The sequence below is a fragment of the Toxorhynchites rutilus genome, chromosome 1, assembly GCF_029784135.1.
Source record: "Toxorhynchites rutilus septentrionalis strain SRP chromosome 1, ASM2978413v1, whole genome shotgun sequence".
In the NCBI taxonomy this organism is placed as follows: domain Eukaryota; kingdom Metazoa; phylum Arthropoda; class Insecta; order Diptera; family Culicidae; genus Toxorhynchites; species Toxorhynchites rutilus.
The window spans coordinates 55,044,710-55,072,071 of record NC_073744.1 but is presented as its reverse complement, the minus strand read 5'-3'; the positions used below and the strand labels follow the sequence as shown (position 1 = coordinate 55,072,071).

Here is a 27,362-nt window from a genome sequence, read left to right as displayed (position 1 = left end):
GCAACATATTCGCAGCGTCTTGAAGCTGCGTTACCGGGGGTAGACGAACTGGATGCTGTTCCCCTCGATGAATGCTGGAACTCCTTAAAATCAGCAATTAGCAGCACAGCAGAGACCGTCATCGGGTATGAACAACGAGGACAACGGAACGAATGGTTTGACGACGAGTGCCGAGCGCTCCTGAACGAGAAGGATGCAGCACGCACAGCCATGCTGCAACGAGCGACTCGACAAAACGTGGAACGATACAGACTGAAACGAAGGCAGCAAACACATCTCTTTCGGGAAAAAAAGGGCCGCCTGGAAGAGAAAGAGTGTGAGGAGATGGAGCTGCTTTATCGAGAATCGCGGAAGTTCTTCAAGAAACTAAACGCCTCGCACAAAGGCTTTGTGCCGCGGGCCGAAATGTGCAGAAACAAGGAAGGAGGCATCTTGACGAACGAACGCGAGGTGATCGAAAGGTGGAGGCAGCACTACGATGAACACCTGAACAGCGCGCAGACAGGAGACCTAGACGGCGTTGAGGAGGACTACACCGGTGCAATGAACAACGACGACGTACCACCCCCGACGATGGGTGAAGTTAAGGAGGCCATTAATCAGCTCAAGAGCCACAAAGCAGCTGGTAAGGATGGCCTCGTAGCGGAGCTCTTCAAGGGAGGGCCGAGAAAACTTGTAGAGTGTATGCACCGGTTGATAGTCAGGATCTGGGACACAGAACAGCTACCGGAGGAGTGGAAGGACGGGGTAATCTGCCCCATCTATAAAAAAGGCGACAAGTTGGATTGTGGGAACTATCGGGCCATCACAATCCTGAATGGTGCCTATACGGTGAATGACCTAAAAGGTTAAAGCTGGCCGAAATAAACCAAACATAATAATAATAATAATAATGAATGGTGCCTACAAAATTTTGTCTCAGATCCTCTTCCGCGCCTATCGCCAATAGTAAGTAGATTTGTGGGAAGTTATCAGGCCGGATTCATGCCCGGTTGCTCGACGACGGACCAGATTTTTACACTGCGGCAGATCCTCCAAAAGTGCCGCGAGTATCAGGTCCCTACACATCACATCTTCGTCGACTTCAAGGCCGCATATGATACAATCGACCGACGACAGCTATGGAGGATCATGGACGAACACGGCTTTCCCCGAAAGCTGACAAGACTGATTCAGGCAACGATGAACGGTGTGCGGTGCAGTGTGCGGATCTCAGGTGAGCTGTCGGAATCATTTGAGACTCACAGGGGACTTCGACAAGGCGATGGAATCTCCTGTCTGCTCTTCAACGTGGCGCTGAAAGGTGTTATGCGGAGAGCGGGCTTCATCATGCGGGGCACGATTTTCAACAAGTCTAGTCAGTTTATCTGCTTCGCCGACGACGTGGACATAATCGGAAGAACACATGCGACGGTAGCCGACTTGTATACCCGACTGAAACACGAAGCAGGGCTGATTGGGCTTGGGATCAATGCGTCTAAGACTAAATACATGCTAGCTGGAGGGACTGATCGCAACAGAGTTCTTCTTGGTAGTAGTGTTGTGATCGACGGCGACGAGCTCGAGGTGGTAGAGGAATTTGTCTACTTGGCTCGTTGATAACAACTGACAACAACAACAGCCGTGAAATTCGAAGACGCATTGTCAATGGAAGTCGAGCCTACTATGGGCTCCGCAAATCCTTGAGGTCCAACAAACTCCGACCCCGTACGAAGTGTACCATGTACAAATCCCTAATTCGACCGGTTGTTCTCTATGGGCACGAAGCATGGACGATGCTTGAAGAGGACTCACAAGCGCTTGGAGTTTTCGAACGCCGAGTGCTCAGAACAATATACGGTGGGGTACAGGAAAGCGGAGTATGGAGAAGGAGAATGAACCACGAACTGGCGCAACTCTACGGCGAACCCAGCATTCAGAAAGTCGCCAAGGCTGGACGAGTGCGATGGGCAGGGCATGTTGCAAGATTGCCGGACAGCAGCCCTGCAAAGATGGTGTTCGCATCGAATTCGGTAGGAACAAGAAGGAGAGGAGCCCAGCGAGCGATGTGGTTGGACCAAGTGGAGCAGGACTTGGCAAGAATCGGTGCAGCCGGGAGTTGGAGAACTGCAGCCATAGATCGGGATTATTGGCGAAAAATTGTGAAGAAGATCTAATCTCTCAATGGGATGTAGTATCATTATAAATTTAAAAAAATGTCCACATTTCCAGCATCGAAATAAAAATTCTTCTTTTTGATCTATTTCAAATTTAGTAAAAAAACATATTGAAACATTTTGTTGTGAAACATTTAATCGATTATTTAAAAAAAACAGTATTGTATAAAGTTGTAAATAAAGTAAAGTTGTACAGTAAAGAAAACTGCATTTATGTTTTGGGAAACATGAGCTCGCTCGTTTCCCCTATGCGTTGTGAAAGATGAATAATTGAGATGCATTGATATTAAGGACGCAAATTTCGATATATGACCAGCTTGTATATTGCTCTCGTGAGAGCAAAAATGAAGCATGATGAATGAAGCTGCCAACCAAAGGAACCCGGAGGAAAGGCAAAATAGCAATCATACAAATGATAATAGCAGCAGCAAAGATGTGACAATTTCCTGTCACAACGAATCGTCTACGACCAAGGAAGGTTTTTGAAAAAAAATTTGAAAAGTGAAGGAACTTGGACCATGACATCATGGTGGGTGTTTTTTACGAAGAACTACGTCTTTCAGGAAAGGTGCCAAATCAGAAAACAGGTCACGTTTTTATGAAATAAAGTTAACGTTGATAACTATTTTCGCTGTGAACGAATTCTCTTGATTTGCATACCAATCGAATCGGAAATTCTCTAAGATTTGTTTGATATTCTATACATTACAATTCGCTAATCTCTAAACGGTTTAAATTCATGAAAACTGGAAGAACTTCCTTTTTACCCACACATTTGTTCTGCCGATTTGTGTACTAACCCTACCTGTATTTCGAATGCTTATAACTCGAGCATTTCAGATCGGAAAGATGGTTACATCAATTGATAGGAAATGTTTCTACGCGTCTATCACAATTAATAAAATATTATTTTTCATGAGATGGACAATTGAATAACTGTAAAATGTCAAGGGTTATTTAAACGCCCTAACTGCCAAGTTTTGATTGGCCCGATTTATGGTTTCCCCAACACAGACTTCACAATCGATGTACCTGTGGAAGTCCGCCCTGCAAATATACATGCAAGTTGGAGGTATTTTTGTTCCCTCCCGTGTTTCCCTAACACGGACTTCTAAATCAATATGCCTGGGGGAATCCGCTTTGCAAATACATGCAAGTCGGAGATATTTTTGACGTAGGACTACGTCTTTCATTTCTATACTGGGGTGTAAATTCGAAGTTTCGAGAACGAAAGCGTTACGCCGGAGAACGAGATTTTGAGCGTTATAAGCTCCTAAACAATTGAACGTAATGATATGAACGAAGGGTTTCGTTCGAAAGATAAAATGTCTACGCGTTATATGCTTGTTACTTTTTGATCCAAAAACTTGTTTCAATAGCCCTAAAATTGTTTTCAAAACAGGCTATTGAAATCACACCAATAGATATATGAACTAGGGCCGCTCGAAAATCCACTTAGTTATGATTGCGCAACGATTGAGGTACGATCGCTGGAATGAATGGCTATTCCCCTAACACAGACTTCAAAACCATGGTACCATGGGAAAATCGGCATTGCAAAATAGATGCAAGCTGCGGGAACTTTTGCACTCGCTTGCGTTTTTGCAAATCGGAATGTTTCCCTAACACAGACTACAATACCATGGAGTCTGGGGAAATCGACAATGCAAAATAGATGCAAGCTGCGAGTACTTCTGTACTCGCTTGCGTTTTTGAAAATTGGAATGTTCCTCTAACACAGACTTTTAACCATGAAGCCTGGGAAAATCGGCATTGCAGATACATTCAAGTCGGCAGTAAATGTTTGCATGTAGTCGGAAATATGTTTGCATCAATTGATAGGGAATATTTCTACGCTTCTATCGCAATTAATAAAATGTTATTTTTCATTAGATAAACAATTGCAAAGCTGTTAAATGTTAAGCGTTATCTAAACGCCCTAATTGCCTCGTTTAGATTGGCCCGATTTACGGTTTCCCTAACACAGCCATCAAAACCAAGCAGCTTTGGAGAAAATACATACAAATACATGAAAGTCGGGGGTATTTTTGATCCGTCTGATATGTTTTTCCCTAACACCGACTTCAAATCTATGGAGCGTAGGGAAATTGGCATTGCAAATATATGCAGGTCGGGGTATTTTTTTTCCGACCGAAATGTGTTTCCCTAACACAGACATCAGAACCAAGGTGTCTGAGAAAATTGACATTGCAAATTCATACAAGTCGGGGGCATTTTTGTTCCGACTGAAATGTGTTTGCCTAACACAGACTTCAAAATGTCTGGGGAAATCGGCTTTGCAAATAAATGCAAACTGCGAGTACTTTTGTACTCGCTTGCCTTTGTGCAAACTAGAATATGTTTCCTTAACACGGTATCCTGAACTTAGGGACCTGGGAAAATCGTACAGACACTAGAGGCGAATGAACTTTCAGGCTTAAATCCTCTATAGTATAAAAAGTAGAAGCTGTTGATTCATGCAAGCCGGAGGTACTTCTGCACCCGAATGTTTTTTTTGCACTCCGAAAAGTGTTTTCCTAACACGGATTACAAGAACGGGTACGAACATAACGCTTTGGCTCGGTTTTTCAAGATTGCATTGAATAATATACCTTCATATGTTCTGCTCACTGAAATGATTGCTAAGCTTAGGTAGTCCCACGTCAACCTTGCGGTTATATTATAGATATAACCCACCCATTTTTGGTGTTGAGCACTTTTTTTACTCGCTTGTCGTTGTGCAGACCGGAATATGTTTCCCTAAAACGTACTTTTAAACTGAAAAGCCTGGGAAAATCGTCATTTCAGATACTAAAGGTGAATGAACTCTCGCGGCTCGAAAACTACGTAAGCATGTGATGTGCAATGTTTTCAGAGGGAAATGTAAAATACTATCGTTTGACAATTCTTCCGTTCACATATTTTGGTAGTCCTAGGTCCAATGTAAAAGGACGTTCATCAAATTTATTTGTAACGAAGAACATAATCTACTATAAAAATTTCGATGCATTTTAAAATAATATTCGAAGTGGTAAACAAGTGGATTGCATAATATAATTGCGTAGTTCTACGTCGAAAATATGCGGTCGTGTCCTAGATACAACCCCTTACAATTTTTCATATATCTTTTAGCCTGCTGAACTGGTTAGTCTTAGCGTAGTAGGCGCTGTTAGCACAATTGAAATTCACAAAACGACTAGTATAAGAGTAAACGTAACACTATCTGATAGCAGTTTTGCTAGAAACAGCTTCGAAGTCATTTTTTCAGTATTCATTTAGTACAAGCAATCGTCATGTTTGTTTGTTCGCGCATCAAGAACGGATTGTAATAATGGAATTTTTCAATCAAATAAAAAATCAATATGCAACAAATAGCCCACCGTAATCCTACGGCAACAACGCGGTCCTGTCTCGGACACAACCTTCCTGTAACTTTTTCTGTATAGAAAATGCATTTTTCAAGTGTCAATCACGGAGACCAACCACGAAGTGTACAGTCTACCCAAGCTCATTACAGTCTTGTGAACAAATAGCATCACTGTGATGCATTTGAGTGCAATCGAAATCCGACATATCCAGTGTTTGTTTCTCATTTTATATCTCTTCGACAATTAGAGAAAACTTTTCTTGAATGAACTAACGAGTGAAAAAAGAGTGAAAAGAAATGTGTCACAACATCACGGTGAAGGCTTGCGCTCTGCCATGTCGGCTAGAACCACACCGGAAACGCAAACAGCGACCGGTGGGAAGATACAAGAAGGAGGTATTTGAAAAAAAATTAATGATGCAAGAATGAACTGCAAGCCGGTAACGATGGTACCTACCTTGTCTACAGGCATTGATGGGCACGCTCTACACAAATTCCAAAATGATCCGATCATGAAGGCTGGTTTTCCTGGATAAACTGGTCACGCACCGAAAGAAAGGTATCACTCACACACACGCACACTTCCAAGAGCGTGAGAGTGCGGCGCTGGATAGGCTGAGCCCCGATCCGATTAAGTCAAATAGAAGGACACCGGTGGATTTCCGTCGGCCGGTCGGATTCTCCGGTGCGTTGCGTTGCTCAGGAGAATCGATAGTCCTGCACCACTAATGTGGTGCTGTCGAGTAAAGTGGGCTGTTACGTCAAATGCTTGGATGAAGTAGGTGAATTTTTTCCCCCGTTTGGTCAGCACTTCTCAACTACTAATCAGTAAGCCAATAATCCAAGTTTATCGATTTTCTTTTAAGCCCTCCTCAATCAAACACCGGTGTGGGCACTCAGCAAATTATTGAATGAGATCATTTTCCGCACTTCTCTTCACACTCTTTCGGAATAATCCTTTTCAACTAATATTTCTGGCTTCCGTACCCCGTGAACAGTGGAGCAGCCGTAAGAATGGCTAGCACAAAGCTCCGCCAGGAAAAATTCCTTTAAACGCTTCCTTTTTTCTTATCGTCGCGGTCACACGCACTTTTAAAATTCACCACATTTCTCACTTTTCGATTTGGCTGTTCACACTATTTCCCCACTGTCCAACGCAGGGCTTTTCCCTATTTTTTTGCTCGTGGCAGACAGAAATACCCAATCGATAATTTTTCTTCCGAACACTTCAGTGAACCACTTTTCCTCTTCTTCCTCTTCAGCTTCTTCGGCTATTGCCTCGCTATCGGAGCCCCTCTCTCGCTGGGTTTGCTATCTCGTTCCAACTGGCCAACGGTTCCGCAACGGGCATTAGCTCCGCTGAATACTCCTGGAATAGAAAAAGAAATTTCCACGGAACGTTCAATCAATATTGCAATACTGCACGGGAACACCGAGGAACTTCCGGAAAGCAATCCGCTGTAGTGAAGAAAAAAGGCCCAATTAGAATGAGGAAAATTCGTCCTCTTTTTTTCCAGCAAGGTAGTTCCCAATCGGTGGTGGCTAATCTGGAGGAAAATCTCACTTTTTTCACACTCTGCAGATGTATCGATTGTGGGTATGTCACTCAGATCCCGAGGTGTTGCACGGATAAAGGCTGGAGAGAAATTGAACGCAGCAGCACTGGCAATAGCGTAAGGACGTCTCGACTGCCGTAGCGACTTTTATCCTGTCTATCCACCGCAAAAATCGATACCACACCGCGCATGAGCTTTTATCTGACAGTGGGTTGTCATACGAGTGGAGGGTGGGAGCTTTGTTTAGGGTGATTTCTGTGGAAAAGGGTGGAAACTGATGCTACCGGGGAGTGGAAAATGTCATTGGCATGTGCTCGCCCTAAGTTCTAGCGCTTTAGTGCATGTCATGGAGAAGCTCAGATTATTACCAATGCCAGCTAAAAGATGTCGCACAGATTTCTATATACTGAACGATGGTTAGTACTGAGTGCACCGTTGCGGGTATCCAATGTTGAATGTACACAAATATTTCTCCATCCATCTCTACGTAAGGTTAATGAAAATTAAGAGCTTGGAAAATGGAGACTATACAAATAAGAAATTTCGACTATTTTTCTGATTTTTTCTTTGTGGTTCATCGTAGGATCTGTGCGTTCTTTCCAATTTTTGGAACACTTTTCTCAATAGATTCGTGATAAAAAATGATAAAAATTATAACTTAAAAACTATTTGGCCAAAGGAAGCAACGTAAAAATTTTTTTAAATCAAATGCCAAAAACTTAAAAAAAATAAAATCACTCTGAAAAAAAAAATATATTATTTATTATTATTATTAATCTTCGACCTAGTCACACAGATCTTAAACTTAAACTACGCTCATAATTCGATTTTCAAAAACGTTTTTAGTCATATTAAAGTCGAAACTGCTACTAACATTGTTGAATGCCCTTAGGCAGCTGCTGAACAGATGTTCAGCAGCTGCCTAATGTTCTATGTCTAGGAACGATAATTAACGGCAATTGTCTAGGTTGACGTTGAGGAACGTAAAACGAAACCTTTTCAAGTAGGTCCGGACAATCGATATTGTTCTTCAAAAGGTCGAATATGAGCAGTGGCTGTGTCTGGGTTCTTCGTGCTGATAGTAGCTGAAGGTCTATAAGTTGGCAGCGAGCCGCATAATCAGGGAAATTAGCCGGATCCTTCCAGGGAAGGCTAGGAGGGCGAAGCGCACGAATTGGCTTTGTACACGTTCATTGCGGATCACTTGAGCAACGTGATGTGGTGCCCAGATCGGCGAGGCATATTTCAGAGTACTGCGCACTAACGTACAGAAGAGCGCTTTCAGGGCATAGATGTCGGTAAACTGCGATGCGTTTCGGCGGATGAATCCGGGAACAGAAAACGCTTTGGTTGTTACGGTGGCGATATGTTCGTTGAACGTCTGCTTGGAGTTACTGACAACGCCCAGATCGCGGATTTTTTTTTTTTTATCTTCGCTTATTTTTCGTCGGCCTATTTTCGCCACTTTAGTGCCAATCACCGACATCAGGGAAGCGACTCCACCTGTTCCTACCTATCAGACTCAACAACTCATGAGCCGGGCCAACTTCTTTTACTTCCCCTCCGAAGGAAGACGTAACCAGAGATTTTTCGCCTCAGAAAATCCCAACGACGCCAGCTGGGATTGAACCCAGACCGATCGGATTGTGAGGCTGTTACGCTAACAACACAACCACTGGCGCCGTCCAGATCGCGGATGGACTGAACACGTTCTAGAGGAGTTGTGTTAATTGAGTAGAAGTGATTGACCGGCGACATACTACGGGTGAATGTGATTACCTTGCATTTAGTGATGTTCATATGCATTCCATTATCGGAGCACCATTGCAAAGTGATGTTGATATCTGTTTGTAGCGCAGAACAATCCAGTATAGACTTGATTACCCCGAATATTTTTAGGTCGTCTGCTTATAATAAAGGGTGTGTCACATCAAATTTCATCACGGAAAAAACGCTGTAGAAATTCGCCCAGTAGACCGATCCTTTTGAAAATTTTAGACAGTAAAATAAAAACTATTAAACAACTTTTGGCATTTTCTTTTTATTCATACTTCGAGCCCAAGCCCGTATGCTCGCACCTTCCTCTTTACCCCGTCCATAAGGTTCTGTACAACGTCAGGTTGTAATTTTTTTTTTTGAACAGAAATCCATTTTCTCTTGAAGTCCGCCTCCGATTTGACAACTTTTGGGTTCTTCCGGAGGGCCTGCTTCATAATCGCCCAATATTTCTCTATTGGGCGAAGCTCCGGCGCGTTGGGCGGGTTCATTTCCTTTGGCACGAAGTTGACCCCGTTGGCTTCGTACCACTCCAACACGTCCTTTGAATAGTGGCACGAAGCGAGATCCGGCCAGAAGATGGTCAGGCCCTCGTGCTGCTTCAATAGTGGTAGTAAGCGCTTCTGTAGGCACTCCTTAAGGTAAACCTGCCCGTTTACCGTACCGGTCATAACGAAGGGGGCGCTCCGCTTTCCGCAAGAGCAGATCGCTTGCCACACCATGTACTTTTTGGCAAACTTGGATAGTTTCTGCTTGCGAATCTCCTCCGGAACGCTGAATTTGTCCTCTGCGGAGAAGAACAACAGGCCCGGCAGCTGACGAGAGTCCGCTTTGACGTAGGTTTCGTCGTCCATTACCAGGCAATGCGGCTTCGTCAGCATTTCGGTGTACAGCTTCCGGGCTCGCGTCTTCCCCACCATGTTTTGCCTTTCGTCGCGGTTAGGAGCCTTCTGATTCAGAAGTTCTGAACCTTGTATGTACGCAGGCCCTCCCGCTGCTTGGTCCGCTGGACGAATGAACTTGACAAATTCAGCTTATTGGCGACATCCCGGACCGAACTTCTCGGATCACGTCTAAACTGCGCGCTTGTGATCTTTTTCACTGGCGGAGCATCCATTTTTGCCGTTCTTCACCTTCCGGTCGATGGTTAGGTTCTCGAAGTATCGTTTTAGTACTCTGCTGACCGTGGATTGGACGATTCCCAGCATCTTACCGATGTCCCGATGTGACAACTCCGGATTCTCGAAATGAGTGCGCAGGATTAATTCACGACGCTCTTTTTCGTTTGACGACATTTTTCCAAATTTACGAAAAATTAACAGTGAAGCAGGGCCAACGTGATCTATACACTCTTATCTGATTATAAGCGAAAGCTGAAGATATAATTCCTAAAAATTAAATTTCTACAGCGTTTTTTCCGTGATGCAATTTGATGTGACACACCCTTTAGCTTCCCGAATGTCAATCGGAAGTATAGATCATTTGTATAGAGAACAAAGATAAGAGGGCCCAGTACGCTTTCCTGCAGAAGGACCGGACGCTATTTCAAATAATTCCAATCGTGCAGAGTTGAGCTGTACGAAATCCTTCCGGCCCGTCAGGTAAGATAGTAACCAGTCCGTGATCCAGTCTGAAAAACCCATGTGCTTCAGCTTCTCCACTTGATTCCATTTCCTGGAACAAGCTGCTTGTGTAGCACATCAAGTTGAATGTTGTGGAGCGACGAGGAACAAATACATGCTCGTATTCAGAAAGCAACGGTGTTGCTGCAGCCAGTATGCCTTTATGAATAAGGGATTCTAGAATTTTTCCTAAGCAACAGAGTATCGAGATGCCGCGGTAGTTTTCGACACGTTGCAAGCTTCCAGCTTTATGAACAGGGATCATAGAAACAGTTTTCCACATAGCCGGAAACGTTTTCTCTTGCACGGACCGATCAAATAGTAGTGTCAAAGGATCCACTAGAGATGTAACACAGTTTTTGAATTTAAGTGGTGGTAAACCATCGACTCCTGCTCCTTTTGTCACGTCGAGATCTTCTAACGCATTCCGCACTTCTGCCCGAGAGAAATCGATGAGGGGCAGATGAACATTATAAATAGGAAGGCACATCTTGGAAACTACTGTGATGAATTTGAAGCGAGGTAGAGCTGAACACACTTTGAAAGTAGTTTGAAAATAGGTTTGCAGCTTCTTCGGCAGAGGTAGCCGTAGATGAGTTGTAGCTTACAAATTTCCAGAATGTCGAAGGATTTTTCTTCAATGATGACTGTGACCTGATCACATAATCGTTCTTATCTTATACTCGTTCTTATAGCTGGCTTCAGCTTGCCGTAGATCTCTATTTGAATCTGTTTTAGGTTCGAAGTAAACGTTTGCGGGCTTTGCGGAGTCTGTTTCGCAGGATACGCAGCTCGGTATTCCACCAAGGCTTCCTATAGGTAGAGCTGATAGCACGGCGACGACGGAGAACATTAGCGTGCAAGATTTCTAGTAGTTTGTCATAGAACAGCAGCACGTTTTAATCGACAGAGTCACCTTGGAAATAATTCTGCCAGTTTACTGACGAGAGATCAACATTGAGAGATGCGAAATCATACCTCCGAAAGTCAATATCGAAAGATGCGATATGCAAATCCACTTGGTCGTGAATGCAGCAATGGGCATCTACTTGCGAGACGAATGGTACGTGATGAACTTCGATATTCAGGAGAGGAAGTGGAGGTGCGAAAACTTCGTGATCGTCCGGTGAATCAACGAACGCCAAGTCAATAAGCAATTTGTGAGAGAGTTCACTTGTACCAAACCACAAGCAAGAATGGACTCCGCAATTGTAACTTCATGTTCACTGGATGCGTTTACCGGCAAAAGTTCGTTGATATCTTCGTCAAAATCCCAACGCAAATAAGGGAGGTTATAGTCGCCCAATAGTAGAACGATTTAATTTTCAGATGATCGATCACAAATGCTCTGAACGGCCGAAGCGTGAGTGGAATATAATCTTGGATCAGAGTTAGGTCGTATGTCGATACCGATCACGTATATAGATCGATGTGGAAGCACTAAACATATAGCAACTTGCTCTATTTGCTCACAATTCATCTGGGAGACTGAACTGCTGCAAATACTGACTCTAACTGCGATAAGTACTCCATCGCCCCTCTTATATAAAAATTGGAAATTCATTTTTCTCGAAAACGTTTTTTTATTCTCAAATAATTTATTTACCTTATAATTTCCAACAAGTTACTCAAACATCTGGAGATGGGCACTTTTACAGGGAAAACGTTTCTCTAACAACAACTTTTTCATATTTTCTTTGAAAAAATACAACCAATCCTAATTTTGTTGAAAGTCATGATAGCGATATAGTGCTTTCGACAAAATTTTAGATCTTTATTGAATATGATTTTTTGTGGGAGGCGTCAACTTTTTATCGTTAATAGTTTCTGGAATATATGGCCTTTTTATATGAAGACTTCCGAAAAAAATATGTTCTATTTACTCGTAACATTTTTGTGTTTCAGTTGTCGCATGTTTCTAAATAGAAAAAAAACTTCGCAAAATATGTCACTCGCGATAATTTATACACCAAAATGTTACGAGTTAAACATTAATAGTAATTTTTCAAACAAAACATAAAAAGACGGGTGGGTAATGTCGGGGACATAACGAGAGTGACGTAGGACTATACAAAGGGGACAGCTTTTGCTAAATATATATATTTTTATTAAATCGTTTATTTTTACAGGCTCAGTTACATAAGTTTAAAGGAGCCAAACTCCTATCTGTATAGTTACAAGTATATATAAACATTTTTTATTAATTCTAATGGTAATGAAGTAGAGAACCGATTACTCGCGGTTTGTTCGAGTTCAGAAGGGTGATATTTTGATTCAGGAAAAGGATGGGATATAAGGATATGTTGAAAATGTTCACACTCACATTCGCACTCACATTCATCATACTCAATTCTTAAGCCTATCTTATATCTAATATGTATTTACATTTCACCTTATTCTATTGTAAGTAAGAAGGGATTTGATTTCTCTCGAAGGAAAAGGAAAAGGAGAATAAAAGGATATAAGGACAATCACACACGAAGATCGATAGCTTTTAGGAAGACATATATTTGGGACATGTAATCAAGGTCTAACCGAGCCAACACATCTCTCACCGGCACATTGGGCTGCCTTCCTCTAGCCCGAAGAGAGTTTTCTAAATTCGATCTGGCAACAAGATACTCCTCGCACGACCAAACAACGTGTTCGATGTCGTGGTAACCTTGGCCACAAGCACAGATATTGCCATCGGCAAGATTAAAACGAAAGAGTAGCGCGTCTAACGAACAGTGATTGGACATGAGTCGAGAGAAGGTGCGAATAAAGTCCCGACTCAAGTCCAGACTTTTGAACCATGGTTTGAGGCTAACCTTAGGGATAATCGAGTGAAGCCACCGACCCAATTCATCTTCGTTCCACTTACGTTGCCAGTTAGCGATGGTATTTTTGCGGACTAAAGAATAAAATTCATTGAAAGCGATTTGACGCTGATAAATTTCGCCTTCAATTGCACCTACCTTTGCTAATGAGTCAGCCCTCTCATTACCCGGAATTGAGCAATGTGAAGGGACCCAGACAAAGGTAATGACATAACAGCGTCTGGTTAAAGCACTCAAAATTTCTCGTATTCTCTCAAGGAAGTACGGCGAGTGCTTTTCCGGCCTCACTGAACGGATAGCTTCGACAGAACTAAGACTATCCGTTACAATGTAATAGTGTTCAACAGGTCGTGAGGCGACGCTGTCCAGCGCCCAATGTATTGCTGCCAATTCAGCAATATACACTGAGCAAGGATTCTGAAGACTGTGGGAGGTGCTAAAAATTTCGTTGAACACTCCAAATCCTGTGGACTCATTCATAGCGGACCCATCAGTAAAGTACATATTATCACAATTGACACGCCCATACTTTGCATTGAAGATCGTGGGAACGATCCCCGATCGATGATAATCTGGAATTCCATGGATTTTCTCCTTCATGAACAGATCAAAATGTACACAGGAATTGATGTAGTCAGGAAAACAAACACGGGTGGGAGTATACGAAGAAGGATCAACCTGCATGGAGATGAATTCATGATATGAGCTCATGAATCCTGAATGAAAATTCAGCTCGATAAGCTGCTCAAAATTCCCGATCACCAATGGATTCATAACCTTACACCGGATGAGGAACCGAAGAGATAATAAATTGAAGCGATCTTTTAGTGGGAGTACGCCTGCCAAAACCTCGAGACTCATGGTATGCGTTGAGGGCATACATCCCAACGCAATACGGAGACAAAGATACTGAATTCGCTCGAGTTTAATGAGGTGTGTTTTGGCAGCTGATTGAAAACAGAAACTGCCATACTCCATCACTGAGAGAATAGTTGCTCGATACAACATTATAAGATCTTCGGGATGGGCTCCCCACCAGGTGCCGGTAATTGTACGGAGAAAGTTTATTCTTTGTTGACATTTTTTACTCAGATACCTAATATGGGCCCCCCAAGTACATTTGGAGTCGAACCAGACCCCAAGATACTTGAATGACATAGCATGAGTGATCGGTTTACCCAAAAGTTGAAGCTTTGGTTTTGCTGGTCTATGCTTCCTAGAAAAAACCACCATCTCTGTTTTCTCCGTGGAGAATTCGATCCCTAGCCCAATGGCCCAGGTTGAAAAATTGTTCAAAGTATCTTGTAAGGGTCCTTGCAGGTCGGATTCGTTTGATCCTACGACAGACACCACTCCATCATCTGCAAGTTATCTTATGCTGCAATTTTGTGTAAGACAATTGTCGATGTCGCTTACATAGAAGTTGTACAAAAGGGGGCTTAAACATGAGCCCTGGGGGAGGCCCATGTAAGAGACCCGATTTACTGTCGAATCCCCGTGAGAAAAATTCAACTGTTTCTCACAAAGTGATCAACATATTATTCAACAGAGGCGGCAGACCACGAGAGTGTAATTTGTCTGACAAAACCTCTATTGACACAGAATCGAAGGCCCCCTTTAGGTCCAAGAATACTGAAGCCATTTGTTTTTTTTTCGGCGTAAGCCATTTGAATTTCTGAAGAAAGCAACGCAAGACAATCATTCGTCCCCTTGCCCCTGCGGAACCCATATTGTGTATCTGAGAGTAAGCCATTCGTTTCAACCCAACGATCAAGGCGAAACAAGATCATTTTCTCCAACAATTTCCGTATACAAGACAGCATTGCTATTGGGCGGTACGAATTGAAGTCGGACGCGGGTTTTCCGGGTTTTTGAATAGCTATAATTCGCACTTGTCTCCAATCATCTGGAACAATATTTGCTCCAAAAACCGATTGAATAAATTCAACAAGCGATGTTTCGCCACATCAGGGAGGTTTTTTAACAAGTTGAACTTAATTCTATCCATTCCTGGAGCCGAATTGTTACAAGAAAGGAGAGCAAGAGAGAATTCTACCATCGAAAACTTGGAATCAAGATCGCACCTATCTTGTGGTATATCTCGAACAATTTTTTGCACAGGAGCGGAATCAGCACAAACTTTCCGTGCAAAATTAAAAATCCATCGATGTGAATATTCTTCGCTTTCATTCGATGAAGAGCGATTTCTCATGTTTCGAGCCACTTTCCATAATTTTTTCATTGACGTTTCTCGTGACAAACCTCCCACGAAATTTCGCCAATAAGCACGTTTTTTCCCTTTGATCAAGTTTTTAAATTGATTTTCAAGGTCCAAATACGTTTGAAAATTCTAAATGGTTCCACGTTTCCGAAAAGCTTTAAATGCGTTCGATTTATCCTGATAAAGCTTGGAACATTGGCTATCCCACCATGGATTGGGAGGCCTTTGACGAATAGTGGAGCCTGGGATGGGTTTCGTTTGAGCGCGAACCGCGCTGTCATGGATCAAACGAGAAAGGAAGTTATACTCCTCCAATGGAGGTAAACCATCTCTGGAATTGATGGCTAGAGTAATCGCGTACGCATATTTTTTCCAGTCAATGTGTCTTGTGAGGTCATATGCCATGTTTATAGATTCAGAAGAATTCGACCCAATGGTGATGGAAATTTTGATTGGCAAGTGATCACTACCGTTGGGATCCTGGATTACATTCCACTTACAATCTAACGATAGTGAATTCGAGCAAAGCGAGAGGTCAAGAGCACTTGGGTTAGCAGGAGGTTTAGGAACACGTGTTGTTTCCCCAGTGTTCAAAACGGTCATATTGAAGCTGTTACAAAGGTCATATATCAACAATGAACGATTGTCATCGTACGGTTCCCCCCAGGCAGTTCCATGAGAGTTGAAGTCTCCCAAGATCAATCGTGGCTCAGGAAGGAGTGAGCACATGTCAATAAGTTGCTTGCGGCTAACTGTAGCTCTCGGAGGCCAATACAAGCTGACAATACAGAGGTCTTTGCCTCTGATGTTTGCATGACAAGCAACAGCTTCGATCCCTCCAATAGGTGGAAGGTCAATTCGAAAAAATGAGTGGCACTTATTGATCCCCAATAGCACCCCTCCGTATCTGTCATCACGGTCCAAGCGTATAATATTAAAATCGTGGAAAAAGAGATCATCTCGCGAAGAAAGCCAAGTTTCGGACAGAGCAAATACATCACAATTGAACTTATGAATTAAAAATTTGAATGTATCCAATTTAGGGATAAGACTACGACAATTCCACTGTAAAACAGAGATATCTCCGACCTCTCTATTTGACATTAAAACACGTGAAGATTTGATCCACAAGGTCAGTCAACTTTATAAATCCCGATTGGGAAGTTGAGCTGGACGCAGAAAAAGGGACAGTTGGGGTTTTTGATGTCCCCTCGAGTGCTGGGTCGTTCGAAGGTGAACTATTCCCACGGAAACCTGATTTTGCTTGTCCGCTGCACTCGATATTTTAGGCAAGCTAACATGGGGTACCACCGATAGGACTTGTCGTTGAACTTTGGGAGTGGACACATTTTTGCGCGGGGAATTCCCTTTGAAAATAAACGGTGTGCCCTCGTTAGCTGTATCCGCTTCCAATTCGTCAACTGGCAGTGAAGCAAAGACATTGTTTGTTGGTAATGGTTGTTGTTGTTGAGCCAGTGGAGAAGCGCCCTTTAAAATATCCGCGAAAGTGCGTTTCGAGCGTTCCTTCAAAGAGCGCTTTTGTTTATCCCAGCGACTCTTGTAAGTTTCACAAGATGAGAGCACGTGTGGGGATCCCCCGCAATATGGACACTTATGGTCAGTCGCACTGCAGGATTTCCCCTCATGTTGCTCTCCGCAAATGGCACAGCGCTCCTTGTTGGCGCAATAAGCTGCTGTATGACCAACTGACTTGCATTTGTTGCAAGTCATGGGCTTTGGCACGAACAGTCGCACCGGCAGCCTCAATGTGTCCACCATAACGTAGTCAGGGAGGGCTGCACCAGCAAAAGTGACTCGAAACGAGTCGTACGGCGTAAATTTCTTTTCTTCTCCTTCCTGGGTAACTTTTCCAAGTTGGCGACATTCCAAGATTTTGACTTCCATCGAAGGAAGCCTCTTGAACCTGCCAACTCCCATACTTTCTATAGTTTTGCACGTCAGACCCGTTTCAGATATAACGCCCCCAATTTCTACGTTATGGGAGTATTCTACTCAATATTCGAGGATGAAATGCTTATCAGCAACAATATCGTTTGCGTCCTTTCGGTTAGACACGACAACTCGCAGTTTGTTCGGTCTTACTTTGCAAATTTCGGAAACAGAGGTGTATCTTTTCAGATCTGTCATAATCTGTACGACCCTCAAGGCTTTACCATTAGGTTTGGGCCGGAAAAAAACAACCCAAGGACCAGCGCCAGGTGCATCGTCCGGATAAACCCTGACACGGGGAGCGGATACAATAGGAGAGGAATTCGAGGACAAGGTTTGAGTGGGGACAGTAATATCAGAGGGGGGAAGTGATGTCGATGATTGGGTGGAAGTATTAGAGGAGTCAGGGGAAAGGTTTGCAATCTTTTTTTTGGAGGGGAGCTTGGTAGTGTGAGTAGACTCGTCCCCAGAAGAAGAAACTTCGGTCATAGGAGTCCGTTTAAGGGACTTACTACACCCTGCTTGAGCATGCGAGGGGGAGTCTGAAATGTCCATGTCTAGACCCCCACCCACCTCCATTCTTAGAACGAACGATTATTACCTTTACAATTTTTTTTATTTATCTCACTTGTTAAAAAAACATTTAAAAAAACTTAAATAAAATAAAAATAATTACATAAATTTGTTATGAGTACATATAACAAGCGGCCTTTTTTAAGACTACTATTTGAAGTTTCAGAAGAGTTTATATATTTATTTCTGAACAATGAAAAGAATTACATTTAAAAAACAACTATTCTGAAAACACAGTCCTACGTCAAATTTCCGTCCGTGCCCCTAGGCTCGACCCATCTACTTTTTTTGCATTTATGAATGGTATCCGAAATGAAAAACAAGCAAATTAAATAAAACGAATGCGTAGTCCTACGTCCTAAGCGGTCGTGTCTTAGATATAACCCCCTACATTTTTCGTCACGTTTTTCATGGAATGACCACGCTATATAGGAATTAAAGGCGTCAAAAGTCACTTGTCCAACAAATAAATATTTCACACGGTGTAAAGGCTGATTTAGACGATGCCAGTCAGCGCTCTAGTTGAAGTATCCAGTGAATAGAGAACAGACACTCTGTTCAAGTTAGAGGCCAATTACTTGTTCGATACTGGTACAAGTAACTTGGACAGAGTGTCTGTTCTCTGTTCATTGGATACTTCAACTAGAGCGCTGACTGGCATCGTCTAAATCAGCCTTAAGTTGCTGGCGGGAAACTAGAAACTACTGTGCGGGTTTGCCAGAGATGCTAGGTATTTTTTTCAAATTTCCATGAAATAATCAGAAACAGCAAGCAGTTTGACAGATAATTGATATGGAATCGACTCCTCTATTGGCAGGTTACGGAAAACATGTAAGCAAACGGAATGCACATGAACTAATATTGTCTCCGCAATTCTCATTGACATCAGATTGGTATACCAATTTGTGAACAGAGAATGTTGCTTTAATTTTTTGACGTAGGATTACGTCTATCGGGAACATATTGGGGTACAAATTGAAAAGCGTATATCGATCGCATCGTGAAGAATGTCCAATTTCAAACGCTTATTGCTCAGTCATTTCATGACGGATGGATGAGATTTTACATCAAAACATTGCGGCACTCTATAAAATATTTTCACCTTGAATAAAATTATCTATATCATGTAATTAACTATCGAACAATTGAAAAATCTCAACCCCTATCCAAACGGTACTGATTGGTCGGAATTGACGTCATTTCTTTTTCGCCTACTTCGCTTCTTTCGTTCCCCGATAAGTCAAATATTTGCATGTCGAGCGAGTGGGGGCGCCTATTTCTCACATACCAACTGATATGAAAGGACGGTAGCATTTTTCGATTTCAAAATTCTTTGTGTGGACACCGACTGGACAACATCGTTGCTGGACGAGCTGGACGGCGAGGGATCGAGTGCCTTTCTCAAGGCAAGAGGGCGGAGGTGGTAGCACTGGAGTAGAGTAGAGTAGAGTTTTCAAAGGGCCTTTCTCAAGGCTAGAGACGAATGAATTGCAAAAGTTTAAAGTCTCTATAATATAATACCTTCCTTCCATCGATTTCTCATTCTCGTTCAACGCTCAGATCGGCAAACATCTGGGCTTCTAGTGTGCAGTGCTCTACAAATCAACCAACACCATACGGTGCGGCGGAGAGGAAGCCATCGGCAACCAACGATGGATGCGGTGCGGCAAAGGAAGCAAAGGAGAGGAAGCAGCGGAGAGCATTGAATTAATTCTAGTGTGCATTGCTGGTGCGCTCCTCTTCACATCAACAATTGGATGCGGCAAAGGAGGCAGAGGAGACAGAGGAGCGAAGTGCATCGCATCGTATCACACCCGCTATCCGTCGTTTAGCTCGTCGTGGTGGTGCCAATCAAACCCTCGCAAACCGACGCACAGAAGCCGATGACGAAAAAGTCAAGGAAAGCAGATGCGTATCCGTAAAAGCTACCGCTGGCAAAACTAAACTGCTACATCCGACTGAAACGCAGTAGATTCCGTACAACCCATTTAACCATTCCTGTCCTTCTCAGGACTATCAATTTGTTTTGAAATAAAAGAGTTTATTTGACTGTTTTCCACTTACCACAAAAACTATATAAAACTATGATCAAAAATACTGTTTATCTTCACATTTACCCACATACCCACTTCTGATTGGTCGAAATTAAAGACACATGCGGCAGTTCCCTAACAGAGACATCAAAACCAAGCTGCCCGGTAGAAATCGGCATTGTAAATATATGCAAGTCGAGGGCATTTTTATATTGCAAGTAAGGTGAGTGATACGATTAGTTCTAGCAAATAAAATTTAAATTTGCAACTTTAATGTTGGTTGCTTCGTGAATTTTCATGATCGTGTATAGTGAGAAATTTAGCACAAGTGTAAGTGTAAAATTATATATGTTATCAGTTGTGTTAAAAATAAAATGATATATGAAACGATTTATTTCAATTTTCATAAATAAAAATCAAGGTGAGTTCCCGCTCGAGAACGGGTCGTTTGTTTTTATGCTGTCTGTTTTGTTGTGTTCATTTCCACCCAAGGAAATTTCATACGGTGAGCAAAATTGGAAAAGTGAAGAAATATTAGAAAAAGTGATTTCCCATATGATCTACATATAGTATTAGGTGTTGTTAGTCCAACTAAAACTCGCATTGGGTTAAATAAACACTCAGAAAGTTAAAATTATAAAAGAAAATTACTTTTTCCTTTTCAAATATGTTGTCTCTATATTAAAGTATTATGTTTTTACTGATGTGAAAAAAGATAATTGTGTTCGGTATTGGTAATTATCTTATATTCATTGGTGAGTTTTTTTTTCTTTATTTCATCCATACATAACACAGGGGTCATCTCGTCTAGGGTCAAAGATGGCGGTTTTCATCATATCTCATTCCACTTCGGTATCCTTCTATCTGATACGCACCATCCAATAACTGTTTGCCGTCCTTCTGTCATTATTGCTGTCACCATTCACTGGTGGAGTGAATGAACAATACCCAACAACCAAAAAAAAACGGCTCTTTTCAGGGCCACCAAATCATTATCAAACAGTTTAATCATGTAATTCTTCAAACATATCCAAAATCAAAAGATAGCCTAACGGAACCCTACGTCAACTATGCGGTCGTGTCTCGGGCACAACCCTCCTGTGATTTTTTTTTTCTTCAATTGAGAATGAACTTTTTCGTATCTAATATTAGTTGTATTCCATAGAAAAATCACCTCTATTCCGGAACCCGAACGAGTTTGGAAATTTCACAATCCGATCGAGATCGACTTTTCATTCTGCAACCCGAAAGAAAACGACTTCTGCATTCTAAAATCCGTCCGAAATTCAAACTCATTCGACATATGCAAAGGTGACACCTTTGCCTTGACCCAAACAAACGTAAGAATAATACATACATATTTGTGAAGCTATTTACCTTCTATCACATTAACATGTCCCACTGCAGTTCTAAATTGTTGAAATATGAATGAAAATTATTACTTTGTGTTATTGAAAAATTTTGAACACGTTTCTCACCCTAACGTAGCTATTTTATATTATGATTTTCCAAGTATTTCCACAAAAAAAATATCAATAATATCAAAATCGGATGGATTTTAGAATGTTTGAATCTCGGATGGATTTTACAAGTCGATCTCGTTCGGGTTACAGAATGCAACATCGTGCTAATTTCAAACCCGATCGTGTTCCGGAATAAGGGTGAACACTTCTTTTGCCGATTTTTGAACGAAAATTGTGTATGATAATGATTTTATATTTTTATGTATATTTTTTTTTTACATGTAAATTATTGTATAATGATAAGTAATATGAGTTATATGAAATAATAATAATAAGTTATATCAGAACATTTAGAGAAAAATGGTTAATAAAGGCCAGATCCACGTGTATTGAGTAGTTAAATAACATTGAAACATAAAGGAATGCTAATCTGATAGAGAAATTTTCTTCACAAACACTTATCTCCATTTGATATAGACATTCTACCTCCGATGATGCGAATTAGCTTTCTATTTCAGATATCCTTAAACGGTACACTCGTTCGCTAACTGGTCATGGTTTAACTGGTCTGCTTTTTAACTGGGCGAACGTTAACTGGTCCTTGGGCCCGTGAAAAAGCAGAATTTAGTAAACAATCGACGCCATATTTAAATGGAAGATTTGCTATGAGGGACATTCGAATGTAATTTGAAATGTTATGAAAATTGATATTATTTTCGCATGACAAAAACATTGGTTAAATACAGAAAAATAATTTCCTCAAATTATATTTCATACCTGTTGTCGCACTCAATGCGAAGCTTCCATTGGAAACCTTTTGTTTATCCAATTCCAATAATAAACGCGAATCAAACAATTCATTGAAGTTCCCCTCGATTTTATTTGACGTTTTACATACCGGACCAGTTAAAACGCGATAACTGGTCTTCCCTTTTCGCCCAGTTAGCGAATGTTTACTATATGGTATATGGAAATGTCTTCCCATTTCTCAACCCATGGATGACAAATATTCTTGTTCTCAAGAAAAACATTTCTCAAAAAAAAGGCACACTTAGCACACGTTAGCGTTCAATACCAAATAACCACGATTTTGTTTAGAAAATATATGATGATAATTATGATAAAATATGATGCTTTCATTAGTTTTTTTCCAATAGTTTTCAAAAGTCTGCTAATATCTTCGCATATTTTCAAATATCCTCAAAATGGAGACATGTCTTTACATCTGGCATCCCTAATGCGAACGTTAAATGCTGTTTTTGAAGTTTTTGGTGGATGCGAGTGCGAGAGAAATAAAAAAAACTTTGAAGTAGCACGTACGCCGGATCACGCATGACACTAACTTGCACAATGTATTCACACGGTGTGAGTAGCTGCAATCCAGTAACTGACTAGGCTAACTCGTACGCTTACTCGCACTTATATACTCGACTTAACTCGCGTCGGTCTCACAGACCGTTTATAGCAAAACTGTGACATGCGTCCCCTTCATATCAAAACGCGCGATACGCTAAACAATTACGAACAACGAGTGGGGAAGCTACAGGGAATCGCAATGTTGACATAGGACTATGTCTTTGATTTCTATATATGGGGGGTCACTCTACGAAATATGTAACGATTAATTAAGGGTTTTCAAACGGATATTACTCAAAATTGTTATTGCGACATATGTTGTGTTATATATCATTAGACAGGAAATTTATCCACTTTCTTTTTGCTTGAAACATGAACAGTGAATATAGTAAAAAAAAGTTAACGATTTGACGATTTAATTGGACATGTTTTCTTTTGATTGCACTATGCACTCGCTTCCTCTCCGACGCAACGAGCAATCTTTTGCCTAAACTCAGGCGTTAGTTCATAATGTGAGTTGATGCGTAAAATGAATTATTCTCCATTTACCGATAATAGATATTAATTTTATATTATATTGTATGTTGTCCAATCAATTTGTGCTCAATTCATGTTTTTATCGTGTAGGTCTCACTACTTACAATTTGTGTAATTGTGGTCCAGGATGTTATAATATCGAGTAAGTTGTTTGGTTATGTAAAAATGCAATAAATGAATTAAAATGGCTGCTGATTTAGAAGATCGAAAGGGTATACCCACGTAAATCAGATTATGATAGCTTGAGTAGTCGCGATCTTACAGGGCTATAAAGTTATTACAAACAATGTTCCGGACAACGTGGTAACGAAGGAGATAATGCTATTCATATCTATAATATATTTTTGAAGCAATAGATTGATTTAACTCAGTCTTATATTCATGTAGGTCTTAACTATTTAGACTTGTGTTTAAAAATGATATATGAGCTAATACATGATGACTCTATGTCTTCTTCTGCATGATTCAATAGTAATGGCTTTAATGGTATTTTGGTTATATTGCGGTACCGAATTCTACCACGTTCTGTCATCTAACCCGTTTAAAGGTAAAGGTAAAGGTAAAGTTACAAGGAAACGGTTTTTCCAGGGCATCCATTTGATGTATCAGAAGAGAAAAAATACAGATTTTGAACAATGAAAAACTCAATTTAAATGCAATTACTACACACAATCACAGTCCTATGTCAAGATCCCGTCGGTGCCCCTAGGCTCAGACCCATCAACTTTTTTTTAGTGTTGATACATTCTGAGCAATCAAAGAATTTTTGATTTCTTTGGTCAGTGAGACCTGAGACGGGACATGACAATAGGGGGCCGTTTCCGGACCACTTTTTCTGTCAAACTCGGACCACTTGCAACTCGGCTTCTGATTGGTTGATGAGGAAAATAATTGACAAAGATAAATATACTAAAATGGGATTTCCAACATTTTCACAGTGCTGCCAAATATATTCGAAATTAAATAATAGTTGCATTCAAATTTCATTTTAGCGAAAATTTCCGTCCGATGTTCAGTTCCTGAAAAAAGGGAAACATTACATCGGAATTTCCACCCTACATCTTTTTGTGATTCTCTTGCCATCTAGCATAGCATAATAGCAGCGGCCTAGCAGAGATGAACATTCAATTATTTTCCAACCGTAAAGCAGTTAGCAATAAAATTAGGACCACATAACAAATAACAACCGAGGCAGCAGAAAAAGTATTTAAAATCATGTTGGAACCTGCATAAAGCATACATACCAACAAAAACAAAACCTGAATAAACGCTATGTTATATTTTGGAAATGTATTATTTTATCAATATTTCAGTACTGTTATTGTTTGAATAATATCAAAGTTCAATTATAAAGCCTTATTCCTGAATACACTTCACGGTGAAAACGAAATGAATTGTATCCGCGATGACAACGATACGGTGTCGACATCTGGATACGAAATTAGTTTTTAACAAGTCTAACTACTCGGCCCGAAGGAACTTTTAAATTGTTAAAATCTGAATGAAAATTTTTACTTGGCGTTATTTATTTACTTGAAGCACGTCTCTCTTACCCTAACATGAGCTATTTTCTATACACTTTCCGATATTCTCACTAAAACTTATCATTATAATATAAAATTATCTTCAGATAAAATTTTTGTACGAGATTATTTTACCAAATGAAGAAAGCAAAGTTTTTCATTCACATTGAACACTAATTTGATACGGAAGAGTTCATTTTTATTCATAATTTCTATTTGAAAAGGTTCAATTCCACCTGAAACCCCATCATTCCCATTCATTTCGATTTCATCGTGAAGTGTAAATGGTAAGGCCCATAATCTCTTGATAAATAAAATGAACTATGAATTTCATTCATGTATATCAACATAGCATACTCCAACTATCAAATCTACGTTTTCTATTTAATTTTTCATATTGAATTTTTTTTGCATACCAAAATAACAGGAAAGTACTTATTGTTTGCAATATGTGACATTCGGTTGAACAATTAATACAAAAAAAAAAAGGTAGGTTATAACTATGATATAACCGCAAGATTGACGTGGGACTGCCTTAGCGTAGCAATCATTTGTTTGTATTGATTCAATTTTTGATTGAATGAAACAATCCCCGAATTCAATTCAAGTTTAATTCAAGTATATTATAAGATCAATTCATGCATTGTGATAGATAATGTTCTTTGTTACAAGTGAATTTAATGACAGTCCTTTTACATTTGGTATGATGCCTAGGACAGAATATGTGCACGAAAGAAATATCAAACGATTATTTTATTTTACGTTTCTGTCTGAAGTTTGCATCTCTCTAGTGTACGTACTTCTCGAATCGCGATATGATGAACTTCATGCACTCAGTTTCGATTTCGATTTCGCCTATTGTTTAATCAATAGGCGTCATCGCAGCAATTGGTTATCAACATCTTGCCTAATCATCAAATGGTATGCGTAGGAATTCAGTGAGCAGAAGATATGAAGGCATTTCCTTCAATGCAATCTTGAATAACCAAGCCAAAGCGTGGTATTCGTACCCGCTTTTATAGTCCGTGTTAGGAAAACCCTTTTCGGAGTGCAAAAAAAAAACATTCGAGTGCAGAAGTAGTCTGTGTTAGGGAACACATTTCGGTGAGAACAAAAGTTCCCATACTTTCATGTATTTGCAATGCCGATTTCCCCAAGGCTGCTTGGTTTTGATGGCTTTGTTAGTGAAACCGTAAATCGGGCCAATCAAAATGAAGCAGTTAGGGCGTTTAGATAACGCTTAACATTATTGAGTTATTCAATTGTTTATCTAATGAAAAATAACATTTTATTGATTCCGATAGAAGCGTAGAAATATTCCCAAACAATTGATGCAAACATCTTTCTGATCCAGTAAGAAATGTTCGAGTTATAAGCATTCGGAATCTTTCATTTTTTCCTGCATGTTCTGTGTTTAGGTTTTCATTTTACCCCCCATATACTCCGGTTAGACGTAGTCCCACGTCAAAAAATGAGCAGCTCAGAAAATACATGATACGAAGAACACATATTTTTCATGGGAAAATAATCTTCCGAAATTTTATAACATTTGGCAACCTTCACATCTCGCTTTCCTGTTATCTAGCACTTGGTCGACGAAAATGCAGAAAGCAAGAGTAAGAAGTAAGACAACTCACGTCTTGTCTTAGAGTGAGACCAGTGCGCGAGTATAGAAGCGTTAGCGTGCAGTCATACTTCAAAACAGAATCATGTTCGGCTTAATTCGCGTTGACGGCACTGACTTTGTGTTTCGACATTTGGGAAGCGAAAATGATAATGGATTGCCAGGGTGGAATAAAGACACTTTTGAAATCTAAATGATTAATGTAACTTTAATTTTCCGTACCAAATACAGTGACTCAAATCCGTAATCGTAATCACCATGCAGATCTCTTTTCTCTTCTTTTGAAAGTCGGAAACAAGCTTTCGGAACATTCTATCTAGATAAAATTATAGTGTCATATGAGAGTTAAAAGGTTTGCTATCTGCTTTCAGAATAATGGTTTTTATCTCTCTAAAAATGGCGAATGTATGTGCTAATGTATGAAAATTGACTCAAACTCATAATCGTACGCTGGTTAAAATCTCTACTCGATTTTGAAGGCGTTGGCCAATTTCCTAATTCCATCATTATTATGGTGTCCCTTGTTCATTGCGACTATCTTTAGCTTTCTTTAGCCTTATCTACGAGTTTTTTGGTGTATTCAGAAGGTATAAAGGGCGAACACGAAATTATTGCGACACATTTAACAGGGCATAATTTTTTTACCATTGGATAAAAATCAACCAAATTTTTCACACTTTCTCATTGATGTGTATTGTCTACATGCTGTCAAACTCGAAATCGTGTTTTTCGATTCAACGAAAATGGAGGTGAACCAACGCGAGTCGAGAGAACAAATTCTTTCCA

At 40.6% G+C, this 27,362-nt stretch overlaps 1 protein-coding gene across 6 annotated transcripts in view; it reads right to left on the bottom strand.

The window, feature by feature from the left end:
• The window catches only part of LOC129766584 (serine/arginine repetitive matrix protein 1), a 170,039-nt gene extending 162,821 nt beyond the window's left edge, over positions 1 to 7,218 (bottom strand). For all 6 annotated transcript variants that reach the window (XM_055767160.1, XM_055767166.1, XM_055767190.1 and 3 more), the window contains exons 1-2: positions 7,088 to 7,218; positions 5,981 to 6,892 (exon numbers count right to left, since the gene is read on the bottom strand). In XM_055767160.1, coding sequence (XP_055623135.1) covers positions 5,981 to 6,037 — 57 coding nt within the window. In that variant the 5' untranslated portion in view covers positions 6,038 to 6,892; positions 7,088 to 7,218. The remainder of the gene's footprint in view (positions 1 to 5,980; positions 6,893 to 7,087) is intronic.
• Between the last annotated feature and the right edge of the window lie 20,144 nt (positions 7,219 to 27,362).